The sequence below is a fragment of the Pogona vitticeps genome, chromosome 2 (genome assembly GCF_051106095.1).
Source record: "Pogona vitticeps strain Pit_001003342236 chromosome 2, PviZW2.1, whole genome shotgun sequence".
Taxonomy (NCBI): domain Eukaryota; kingdom Metazoa; phylum Chordata; class Lepidosauria; order Squamata; family Agamidae; genus Pogona; species Pogona vitticeps.
In genome coordinates, this window is record NC_135784.1 from 143,084,822 (window position 1) to 143,097,678 (window position 12,857).

A 12,857-nucleotide genomic window follows, 5' to 3' on the forward strand; every position below is an offset into this window, starting at 1 on the left:
AAGGATAGAAGGCTGAGTCAACCTTGAGCCGGCTACCTGGGATTGAACTCTGGGTCGTGAGCACAGCTTTGAATGCAGTACAGCGGTTTAACCACTGCACCACGAGCACTGGCTCGCAGTGCCCTAAGGATCAATGTCGCGGATTGTATGGTCATATCTCCTTTGTACTTCCTGCCTGCCTGCGCACAAAAAATATCTAGTACTACTTGGTGGGTTTTTGAATGAGAATATCTGAAATAGAAACACAAATTTTTTGTGGGTGGCAAAAATTGCCCTGGTGGCAATCTTTAGAGCACTGTATTTTTAATTGCATTTTAATTGTTTTATCTTTTTATCTTTTTACTGTATTTAAAATGCTGTAAGCCGCCCAGAGACCTTTGGGTAGTGTGGGTGGTAAATAAATAAATAAATAAATAAATAAATAAATAAATAAATAAATAAATAAATAAATAAATAAGCCTCGTGGCGCAGTGGTTAAAACGCTGTACTGCAGCTAAAACTGTGCTCACGACCTGGGGTTCAATCCCAAATAGCTGACTCAAGGTTGACTCAGCCTTCCATCCTTCCGAGGTCGGTAAAATGAGTACCCAGCTTGCTGGGGGGGCAATGTGTAGCCTGTATAATTAAAAAATTGTAAACCGCCCGGAGAGTGCTTGTAGCGCTATGGGGCGGTATATAAGTCCAATAAATAAATAAATAAATAAATAAATAAATAAATAAATAAATAAATAAATAAATAAATAAATAAATAAATAAGTCTATCTCTACCTAGAACTCCTACTTTAACTACACAAGTGATATGCTCTTATTTTCTGGAGAAGCATGTGAATCTGCAACTCACAGCTCTGAATACTGCCAGCATGTTATGCTCTAACACAGCTCTGATTAAGCTTTACAAGATCTAAACAACAGGCAAATAAATACAGAAAAATGAGTTTCCATAAATATTCTCAAACATCAGCCCCCTCCCTCCAGCAATGAATCCTCTGAATTTCTAGGCTACATTAGAATGTGCCTCTTTCTCTCCTTCAACCAATGTTTGACTGTATGCAGTGCTTTGTTTGCAAAAATTCCTATATGTCTGCCAGCATAGAACGAGCATGCAAACACAAACACGTTCTAACAATTTTACTCTGTCTTCTGCAATTCTATGCTGCATCTTTTGGCATAAAACATCATTTACAACTTTATTTCTAGATATCGTGGTTATATGAAAATGTGTTGGAAAAATACAAAAATAGATTCCATTTATGTTAAAAATGTATCAGCACAATGTTTTTTTCAGGCAGAAAACTGATTATTGCCTTGGTTCACAGCATCTGGGGACTTCACTTTTTGTAAAGAGTAGAAACATGCTAGATAATAACCACTGTATTTCACAGACTGCAGCACAAGGATGGACAGGGTTGGGCAAACCTAGATTTAAAGTGCTTGGTCTCTTCCCCTAATGGAGCTGCCTCAGTGCTGGATGGTCACTAAAATTTAATAGGGATAAGTGCTATGTTCTACATCTAGGGGGGGAAAACCCAAACACAGAGCTTTAAGATAGGGGATACTTGGCTCAATAATACTACAAATGAGAAGGATGTTGGATTTGTTGTAGGTCAAAAGCTGAATACGAGCCAACAGTGTGATGTGGCTGCAAAAAAGGCAAATGAGATCTTAGGATGGAGTAACAGAAGTATAGTCTCCACATCCCATGAGGTACTAGTCCCCCCTCTATTCAGCACTGTTTAGGTCTCATCTTGAGCAGTGATTCTTGTTCTGAACATTGAACTTTAAGGATGCCAACAAACTGGAGCAAGTTCAGAGGAGGGCAACAAGGATTGATCAGGGAAATGGAAACCAAGCCTTATGAGGGACCTGGCCATGTTTAGCCTTGAGAAAAGAAGACCGAGGAGAAATGTGATAGTACTTTTCAAATACAGTACTTGAAAGGCTGTCATACGGAGAAGGGGCAGGATCTGTTCTCGATCATCCCAGAGTGCAGGACACATAATAATGGGCTCAAATTATAGGAAGCCATATTTAGGCTGAATATCAGGGGAAAACGTCATAGCTTTCCGAGCACTACAACAATAGAACCAATTGCTTTTTGGGGGTGGTGAATGCTGAGACATTCAAGAGAAAAATTAGACAGAGAACTATCTGTCTGATATACTTCAACTGGATTCCTGCACTGAGCCAGGGCTTGGACTCAGTGGCCTTATAGGCTCCTTCCAACTCCATTATTCTATGATTCTAAAGCACTCCTCTCCAGACAACAACATAGCTTGAGATCTCCTCCTGCCTTTTCAGCACAGGAGGGCACAGCACGAACTAGGTGCCAAGACATCTGGGTTCTATTGAACTCCAGTTTCCTCAGGAAGCAACTTGGATGAAGGCTGAATTGTGGCAGCTGTGTAAAACAGGAGACCAAATTTCTCCTGACACATATGAAGGACTAGTTAGTATTACTAGGAAAGTCTCTGTGACTGGCAGAGAAGAAGGTGAGGCCTTACATATTGCAGAGAGCTTCATGTCTCTGTGTAAAATAATTTCTTTTATGTTCTGCACCCATATACACACATTTGAAAAGCCCCTTTGTCAGGATTGCATATTAGGAAGTTACACATCAATTTTTGTATAAAATATTCCATAAAGTCAAAATGCAGCTATTACAGACTAAACAAAGTACATAAATAATATTCAATAAAGTTTCTTCATATGGACCAATATCAAATTTTCTATAAAACAGAGTAGGAAAGTTTTACATTCCTTCCTAAAGAGTGAAAAAGCCTTAGGATGAAATAAGTGCCATTGTTCTGCAAGACATAATTACCGAAAAGGCTTAGGAAGTTATTTTCTCAAATGCCAATTAAAATAGAGTTAGTCATTGTTATAATTACTGTTTTTAATAGTAACTCTACTTTCTGCTGTGTATAGGTGATGATAATTTTCATTGCATTTAAAAACTCTGAATACTACAAGCTACTGATCTGTACTAGAAAAACCACTATCCTCCCATCTACCCCATATTGCCTCCATATCCATTACAGAGCACCAGGCCAGCAGTACAAAGCACAGAATGAGCCAGTGGCTGGAGCATATGAAAACCCTCCTCCCCTATTTGATGAGGTCATAGCGCAATACCTATAGAAAAACTCTGATAAAAAAAAAGTTGTCAAGGCTAATTGTCATGTAGTCACATCTTCATTTTGGAAAAAAACGGAATTCATTACAGCTAACATCATATGCAACAAGTTACTTCCAAGCTTTGCCTTCTCTGGAAAATGACAGCATTTGCCACCTGCACAGAGGGATCCTGAGGCAGCTCCTTTCCTACAGATCCTAAGTTATATGTGGGAAGACTCCTACTGGACCTCGGTAGTAGGAGAAGGTATACTTCTAGGAGACTTGGATGAACAGGGACATGGTAAAGCTTTTGCCGCATCCTCCACAGAAGAGACAAGGTTGATACCACAAGACTGAGTGGACAACTCCTGTGCCTGTTTCTTGGGGGATGTGGTGGATGATGGGATCATGCTAGACCCCTACCCACCCCATATCCTGAGGCTGCTCTAGGAAAGGGAGGAGACATTCCAGGACTTTTTATGTCTTCCAGCAACATTCCAGAGCGGCTGCCACTTTTGCTGCAGCTCATTAATTCACCAGCTATGGAGGGGGCTTTGGGACAATCACCTCTTTCAGTGGAGCTTGTCAGAAGATTTTATGAGCAGGGGGATTGCCAGAGGAACTACAGTGTAGTGCTTGCCCAGGCAGCTTAACTCCCTCAGCACCAAAAGGAGAGCAATACGGGTGGCAACATGAATTGTGTAAAGGGTCTCAGTGCCACTCTTTCGTTCTGCTCTGAAGGGACAAGCTTCATGGGTGGGGGAAGATGGGCAGCATATCTTAAAAGAACCAGGAAGCCAGGAGATACCTCAAAGGTGCAGACTTCAACACATGCACACAGTAAGGACTACCGTTCTGGATTAAAATTGCTTCAATGTGCTGATGTGCCATATTCTCAGACTAAGCCATTCTCAAATATTGGGTTGGTTTGACTGTCTTCTCTTCCTAACTTTGAACATTTGTTCTACTTGGTGGGATGTGTGGGGAAGAAGAATTGCAGGGGCTCATGGCAAAATAGGAGGATGTATCACAGGTCTTTAAGGAAAGCAGGACAGAGGCTGGGAGACATGAGGAAGGAACAGTGGGGAGTGCAGATGTCTCACTCTCTTGATTAATGAGTCTCTATTTTCCTAGAGCTGTAGCAAAACTCCCACATGGATCAGTCTTGCAATGTTTCTGTATGTACAGGCAAGTAAGAAGCTCGGCTTCTCCGCAGGGTATATACATATACCAAGCACAATGGGCATCAGAAAAACTAAAACGACCACATTAACTACTATACCACAAAGTGCTTTCTGTCCAGCACTTTAAACAAACGCAAAGTGATCCTAAGAGTTTAAGAGAAACTGGCAGTACAGTTTGAACTTTTATTCTACAGCTAGTACAGTATAAGAATAAAATCTGGGTTCCTCTTCTAGGTATTAGCAGTTGTTGTTAAAAGAGAAGGAATTTCTCAGAAATTCTGCACCACCTGTGGGATTCTATATTGAGTGACCATTCCTCTGCTTTACGGCAGGACTAGCAGCACGCCAATGTCAAGAGCTGTTGGTAATGACTCTGGTATGCTTGGGCATGTCTGTTAAGTTTTTTGCATATTCTGCATCATGGAATTAAAATTCAGTGGCCTACATGGATTGCCCAAGCTTGTGTGATTTCTCTTACTTTTGCATAATGTATGCTATTTACCTTATGCAGTTTACTTTCCTTCTGTTATTCCTGGGGAGGGCTAAGGTCTTACACTGCACATGGCCAGTCCTCAACCGGTTTCATTTAGCAACCTTTTCAGCTTCAGAAATTCCAGCATTGCCCATGAACTAACTCTCTCTCTCTCTCTCTCGCTCGCTCACACACACACACACACACACACACACACACACACACAAAGTGTGTGTATTTGTGTCTTTAAAAAGCAGGAATCTATGCCCACTCTTATATTCTGTGTTCCTTTTGTGCTCCCACAGAATCACAGCACATACAAACCCCAACATCTGTTGTAGTTATTGTAAACTCACATGCTGCTTCTAGTAGGTGTGGCTGGGAGGGACCTTTTTAGACTGGGGTTATTGTCAACCTACTCAGCAATAACCAAATGTTCCTTCCTGCCTCTGATACAATGATAGCCCCACCTCTCTGCTGTTTTCCCCCTCTCTTTTGTCTGCTGGAAGCAGTAAGCCTGTTGAAGCTTGTTATCAAGAGCAGTCACGTGCATCAGTTTTACTGTAGATCTGTTCAACTGTAAGTAGAGACACATTTTTATTCTTTCTTCCACTAGTGTGTCTGAGTGGGTTACTGAGACTGTAAGTGCCAGTTAATGAGAAAAAAAGGGGTGGTCTGCTCTGGTTAATTTGAAGCTATTCTGCTCTGTGAATCCTTGCCCTTCTGCTGCACAGCTACAGGAATTTAAGAAGAACTTTAAAACTCTGCAACAGTTTCTTCAGGTACCTTTGGCCACAGGCTTCCACACACAGCTCAGTAAAATCTTCCTGTTCCATTCCAAACTCTTCCTGTTTCCCTTCCGGCCAGTCTGCAGCCAGTTTAGACCAGACTCGAGAAGACAATATGAGTATGATTGGTCTCATCTGGCACACTAAAGGAGCAATGGGAGGATGATGGGAGAAAGGCAAGAAGTGACAAGGGAAGCTCTGTACTCCATTTGAAGTGTAGGCCAGATTCAGAATGGAAAAGTGGCAGAGGAAGTTCACCTTCCACCCCCTCTCCTCGCTTGCCCCTAACCAAGAACTTCAAAGAATCAGGCCTGGCTTCATCGGGGTGGGTCATCCTTTGTCACCTTCCAAAGGATCTTCTCTACAGTGCTTTGGCAATGCTTGTTCTCCTAGCATAGTAAGTATGAAATGAATCAGTTCCCTGAAGGCTTGGTCCCATCCCCCCCCAAGCTGGCTGGCTGCCCGCTCTGATCTCTAGTGCTCGTTAGTTCTAATTGCTCCACTCCGGCACCCAAGCTCCAGAGAAGCTGCCTCTTGTTGGCTGCACCCTGGGAATGCAGCCCAGGGCTTGAGGCCGCACAAACCCCATCTTCCCAAGACAGCTTCTGTTCACACTCTCCTCTCGGGCCTTGCCCCAGTACCTCAACCTTTTGACCCAGTCTTGACCCTGAAGCCGGTGCCAAATTCCATTCCGGGCTGCGGCTGCCGGCAGGAAAGAGGAAAGGAAAGGAAGGCGGGAATTCCCTGGTTAAGCTGAGGGTGGGAAGGAAGCGGAGCACCCTGAAGCAGGCGAAGGGCCATCAGCAGGAGGCGGAGGAGGAGGAGCGGGCTGGCTTAGGAGCAGCAGCGGGCAATGCCAGGCTCCAGCTGAGGCCAAGCCCCCAACCCCCCAACCTGAGCACCTCAGCAGACTGACTTCAGTGGGGAATTACCATGGCTCCTGGCCACCGCTCAGTTCCGGGGAGTGGCAGGAGGGAGGCGTGCTTGGCAAGAAGCTCTGTTCAGCGTGGAAAGCTCAAGGAATCGGAATGTTCCTGATAGGAAACAGGCCAAGGGGCTGGGCCTGCAGCTGCCATAGAAGCATGTGTTGCTCTGCTGAAGCCAAAAGCCTCCACCTGAAACACAGGGAAAGGATGCCACCATGGCTGGCAGCCTTGGCCTGGCACGCAGTAAGGGAATCCTATGCCATGGCTGTTTGCTGGGGCAGGCTTACAAGGCAGATACATGCAAATGAACCAAGCGGAAAGCAGCACAAGCCACCATTCAGGTTAACACACACACACACTCTCTCTCTTTCTCTTTCTGAGAGCCTGAACCGTCTGGAACCACACTGAGATGCCTTGATCTGTGGGAAAAGGTTGATTTCCCATGTGCTCACATGTGAGCATTCAAGGGATTGGATCCTGCTGCTTTTATGGCTTTTGAGAGGCCAACTGAGCCCATTTTACTGCACCACAGAACAGCATCAGGTACCTCAGGCTCTGAGCCCACTGTGGTAAACAGAGCAGGTCACGGTTCTCAAAGGCCCTTTGCAGTTAGTAGTTCATGAATACACTTTTACTTTCTAGGTACAAAAATTGGAAAAGAAGAATCTATGTTCCAAACATATTTAGCCTTGCTTCCCAAGATTGGTGAGAATGTCACCAGTGGCAACGCTCTTGGTAGAATGTGATAATAACTGCTGCCAACTGGGTTCACATATAGAATGTGACCATGTTTTGGCAAATAATTCGAACTACCAAGGAGCTTTTGTTGACCATCTTTTCAGAAAGCACTTTTCCCCCTTCTCCTGGTTAGGACTTTGGTCAAACCAACTTTACAAATATTTATAATAATTCATTACGAATTTGCAAAACATTTGACCAGAGACCATAGCAGGACAAAACGTCTGTGGCACAGCCGATGATCGCTTTATCAATCGCTCTCTCAAGCTGTTGTTTATCCCTGCTGATGAAGCTCATCATAAACACCAGCTCCTCTCTGTAAGTGGAAGAATTTTACTTCTCAGTGTTTTGCCTTCCCAGGCAACAGAGAACATGGAGTGTGGACTATGTCGGAGGTCGCAGAACGTAAAGGACAGAATCCTGTATTTCAAAAGGAAAGCCTAGCTATGAAGATTTGGTCACGAACTCACTCTGATGGAATGGCTTCTGGAATCACGCAGACATACTCTTAGAATGCACAGAGCAAGAATACAGTATTGTCATTTAGTGCCCTGCTTGTTGCCTTCATATGACCTCCTATCCTCTGATATCACTTGATAGGTTATATTAGTGCCAAAGACTGAACTCCCTTTTGGATTTAATTTTGCACGAATCTGCACAATTTTAAAAGATGCAGGGAGGAAACAGGGATTCTGCTTCACCTCCAGGATAAATCTATATAAAGGGCTGGTGGTGGGCAAGGAGAAATGGGAGAAAAGACAAGCAAGTTCTTCAGTGAGCCCTGGAAGGTTTCCATGAGCCATATGGTAGAGCCATGTTGCAACCCAAAGCCAACACTAACTGCTTTTTTTCCCCTGTAACCTTCACTACATTTGCTAATGTTTTGTGACATAAAACCTAGAGATTAATTTTTTTTTCTTCTGTCTTAATTGAAGGAACCATTTAGTACAGATTTAACTATTATTACCAAATCATCAGGATTGATGCAGCGCACACACGCGTGCTCCAATCATGTTTGGACTAGCTTGGAGGATTTATGCAAATGGGCCTGCCGGGAGAGGCAATTTGTAGCAGAGAAGGACAATTATACAGGGCCCGTGAGTGCGGGAATGACTGTGCCGGGCGGCTAATGGATAATCATAAAGCGCCAGCAGCAATGAACACCACTGCAGCGTGACCAATGACTTTATACAGCACAGATAAAGAGGCTTTTATGCAACGCTGCCTTCCTCTTCAAAGAGGGGCAATTCTTTCCCCAAAGCGGTGCAGGAGGCAAAGCCGACCTGGGGCGGGAGAGAAGGTTTGGGACAGAGAAACAGACGTCTCTCCAATCCCATTTGGTTTCCCAGGCCCCGATGTCCACTATGGGGTGGAAGGAAATCATTGTATTTGGGGCTGAAATGCATCCAGGTCTGGAGTGGCAGCAACAGGAACAACTACAAACAACAAGAGACTTTGGCTTCCAAATATTTCATGAACATCATCACCTCTCCTTCCAGCTCTCTCTTATTCTCTCTTTCTGACACACAAACACCTGTCCACAGGTATCCATAATATCCAATAGGGCAATGGGATCTCTCTTCTTGACAGTTGCACTGGCTTTGGCAGTGTACAAATACACAACGTTGCAACAGATAACAAGTACATATGGAACACATGTTGCATTCTGTTTGATGTGAAAAAAAGTCACGCTACTTCCAGGACAACAACAAAAGAGAAAGTTCCAAGGTCTAGGAAATAACCATTTGTAGAGACTCCTGAAAAATACAGTCACATACCCTCTGCAACATAGTTGTGCAAATAGGGACAGGTCCATCCTCCCCACTCCCTCTTTGCCTCACTCAAAACACTCACCCTTCTAAACATAAGCAGAGTAGATGCCTCTCAGGTAGATGGTGAGGGAATTTTAAGCAGAAAAGGGAGAGCAGATATGGGGTACTGGAACCATCCTACACTAGTCCCTTCTCCCCAAAGTTCCCTCCCCATTGTCACATTCCAATTTTGAAAATTAGCCCAGCTGGGAGAAATAAAACCTTGGGGCATGGGGGAAAAGAATGGGGGAGAAAAACCAGCAGGTGTAGCAAAATCTCATCTCCGCCCTCCACAACTTAATGGGTGCTTGGTAGCAATTCACATTTTGACCACTGCTGGCATTGTATATAGCTTTGCTGATATGGGAATGCATACTACATTGTTTGCATTCATTATAATGCCTACACAGTAACAGCTATGCATACTCAACAGAGTAATAGCTATGCATACTCATTAATGCATACGCATGCTCCTGCATGCTTCCAGAGAGGCATGCAACGTTGTGCACATATAGTGCTACAGTGTCATTCCAACACCCACTTTACAAGTGATGCCAGATCACTCACTTGACCTTCCTGCTGTCACTCTTGCTGACTGAGCTCTGTCGCAGTGAACTGAGTGTACTGGAGTGCTTGCGTTTTCTAGGCCGTCCTGGTCCGCGTCGAGCTGGACTCCGGGAGCTCTCATCTCGCCTGCAGGCAACAACCATAATAAACACAGGGCAAAAGGGTGAGAACGTCTCAGCTCCCATTTGTTAAGACTTGTGTAGGTTTCCAGAAGGTGTGGGTGCTGTCTCCTTAAAAACACTGAGAAGCTTTGAATTCAATCCTGGTACAAGGGAACTGCCTGCTTGCTTCCCTGGCCGGCAGATGTGATATGATTTCACATCCTGCCCTTCTGTTCTTGGCCAAGTAGGGCTTGGTGCCTCCTCCTCCTCCTCCTCCTAGAAACCACTGTGGAAGGCGAAAAGGCAGAGACACTCACTCATGGTCGTGCCGCCTCTGTAGCTTGGCCAGTTCTCGCTGCTTCTCTTTGTAGCGCCGTTGGAGTTCTGCTAGCCGCATACGCATCTCCACTTCCTGTGTGTCCAGGTTCTCAATGGCTGCTTTCAGAGGGCAAACCTATCGAGCGTGAGAAGCCTCCTTAATCATGGCAGAAAGCAAATGGCTTTTGTGTACAGTCTGTGTTGTGCCCTCCCTTTCATTCCTGACTCTTACGTGGCTTCTCTTTGCCTCAGTATACCAAAACCTGATAAATAGGTGTGCTCTTGGAGAGAAAGTGCTGTAGAAGGCTAGCTGGCTCCACAGATAACGCTAGAAAGCTGCCTTTCATGTGCCAAACTGCCCTCCCCCCCCCAAAAAAAAACCTGTACCAAATCATGGCCTGGTTCTACAGCTTCACCACACTGAGCCTCAGGGGAAGAAATATGTGACCCCATCACCCAGAAGCAAACGCAACCTGCGATTAATTATCAAGAGTTTCTGGGAAACATGAGGTCCCAACTGCTTCCTCTGGCAGCTGAGAGCCTTCCTCAGATGGCAGCTTCATCAGATAAGATGACTGAAAATGCAGTGGGTTTAAAAGAGCAGAGCATCCGCGGCCCAGAAAGAGACAGAACACAGAGCTCCCAATTTGGTCTGGCTGGCACCAGGACTACATCAAGAAGGAGCCCTAGGATGGTGGAAGGCTGGAGGTGGCCTTATGAAATGCCCAAGAAGCACAAGACTTACAGGTTTGGTCTTTGGGGTCCAGATGTACTTGCGACGGGAGACCCTTGTCCGAGGTGGCACATCCACGCACGGTGCGGCATCTGCCAAGTTGAGGAGGTCAGGAGGGCTGCTTTCTAGGCCAGTAGCTTCCACAAGGGCCCAGGCTGCAGCAAGCGTGGCAAGGCTTTGCAGGTTGAATGCAACCAAGTCTTCATCCAGCACTGTAGAAAAGCAAAAAAAGAGATGAGTGTTGTAGAAAGAGAGCTCTCATGTAGCAGACATGGTATATATATTAATGCATATAACATGTGCTTATAATATTTTACAATACTTTTGCCAGAGCAACTGAAGAAGGCTGAAGCTGAAATGCCTTGCTCAAATACGCCTGTTTATTAGTCATTCTTATAAGTGTAACATGTACTTACAATATACATTATGCATCTAATACCTCTTCCCAATCTTACAGGGTGCTTCACAAGCACATATAAAAGAGTTGGCCATAATCAGAGCTCCCAACCAATGGCGGTGTGAACTTTGAGTAGAAACTATTCTCTGGTCATTGGATGCATGCACGTTTGTCTGGGTCTTGTTTGTAGCACTGGTTGTGTCTCACAGATCTACTTTTGGGGGGGGGGGGGGAGAATGCCATGTCCTCCCTTTTCTCAGAGATACCTGGCTTCCATGCTAACCGTGCAGGGCTGGAAAGTACACCATGACAGTACAGGTTAGCCAAGGCAGTCTTATTGTTAGAACAGTAGCTCTGTTCTAAGCTGGAGAGTTTACAGGCAAGGCACAGTCCTGTCTTGCTTCAACCCACCACACACTCCACATGTCACTGCCTGAAGCTATAAGGCACATTTTCATGTTTATCTCCAGCAAATACCACACGTCCATCTAGGCAGAGGGGGAGGTGTTGGGATACCACATATCACAGCAGGGGATCTGAAAAGGCAATTTGAGCTGAGGGGCAGCAGCCAGGAGCCAGCATTGTCTGAACTTAGTGGGGAAAGGGGGCCTCATGAGATAGCATCAAACTTGGAAAGGAGACTTCTGGGGAAGCCATGATTGGAGGGGGATGGTTTTAAGAGCAGTGTAGTTAACAGACTATGCTTTCAAGAATCCCTGGAGATGTTAAGTGGACAGAGAAAAGGGAACAGCAAGGCACAGAAAAAAAATCTGCTTGCTCTGTGTGTACGCATATATGCCTGCATACATATGTGTATGCGGATGTATCTATTTTACTCTCCCCAGTGGATTGTTGCCCTGTGCTTGTGTAGAAGAATGTCTGCCTGAGAAGTGAACCTGCACACATATGCATGAGAGTCCTTGCATGTGGTTTCCGTTCCACTGTGTGCAAAAAACAGTTCTGGTGTGTGAGCGGCAACCGTTTGTGTATAGATGAAAAGTACAGAGTTTACTTAGCCACAGGGGGTGATAACCATCTGCACATGTGGGTTGGTGCAGACCCCAGACGGGAAATGGAAGACATAAAAAACAATAGCAGAAAGGTGTAGAAACTAAAAAGAGGGAGGGAGGGAGAGAGGACTTTCACTAGTTTCATTTTATTCATTTTTTAAAAACTAGATTCTGCAAGCTTGGGGACACTCCAGTTGATGAAGTATTTGTTCTTTAGAAACTCTGAAACAGAAGACATCCAAAAAAGAGCCTGGTGCTCCCTCCCACGGAACGGTATTCACATTGGGTAGTTCTCCCTAAGTGACAGGAGTGGTGAACACGACTGGTTCATTCCCCAGTTTGCAGGGCTACACAATGTTTTTATTAACAGCCCTCAAGACAAGTCTCCATTCTGCCACAATTCTGGCAGTAAGATTCCACTTCCCTCTAATACACCCCTTGCCTTCTACATGTGGCACAGAGTAGCTGCCTTGGTTCTTGCCTCCTGGGCTCAGAATAAATAAAACTTCTCTTCCTAGAGACTAAAGCAAGAGTTGGATTGATGTTGCTTCCAAAATAGTGACCAAGCAAGCAAGCCATTAAACTGTGACTCTTGATTTCACTTGACTGTTTGGAATGTCTGTGCTTCTAAGCGAAACACATGGTATGGCTAACTAGCAGCAGGGAGCAAGCTAGTGTGGGCCGCTTGGGAATGATCA

General features: G+C 44.8%; 1 protein-coding gene across 3 annotated transcripts in view; it reads right to left on the minus strand.

Annotated features, from left to right (window-relative positions):
• Window positions 1–12,857, minus strand: part of BAHCC1 (BAH domain and coiled-coil containing 1) — a 108,009-nt gene that overhangs the window by 18,160 nt on the left and 76,992 nt on the right. For all 3 annotated transcript variants that reach the window (XM_020813401.3, XM_020813391.3, XM_020813369.3), the window contains exons 12-14: window positions 10,765–10,964; window positions 10,019–10,155; window positions 9,601–9,726 (exon numbers count right to left, since the gene is read on the minus strand). In XM_020813401.3, the coding sequence (XP_020669060.3) occupies window positions 9,601–9,726; window positions 10,019–10,155; window positions 10,765–10,964 (463 nt within the window). The remainder of the gene's footprint in view (window positions 1–9,600; window positions 9,727–10,018; window positions 10,156–10,764; window positions 10,965–12,857) is intronic.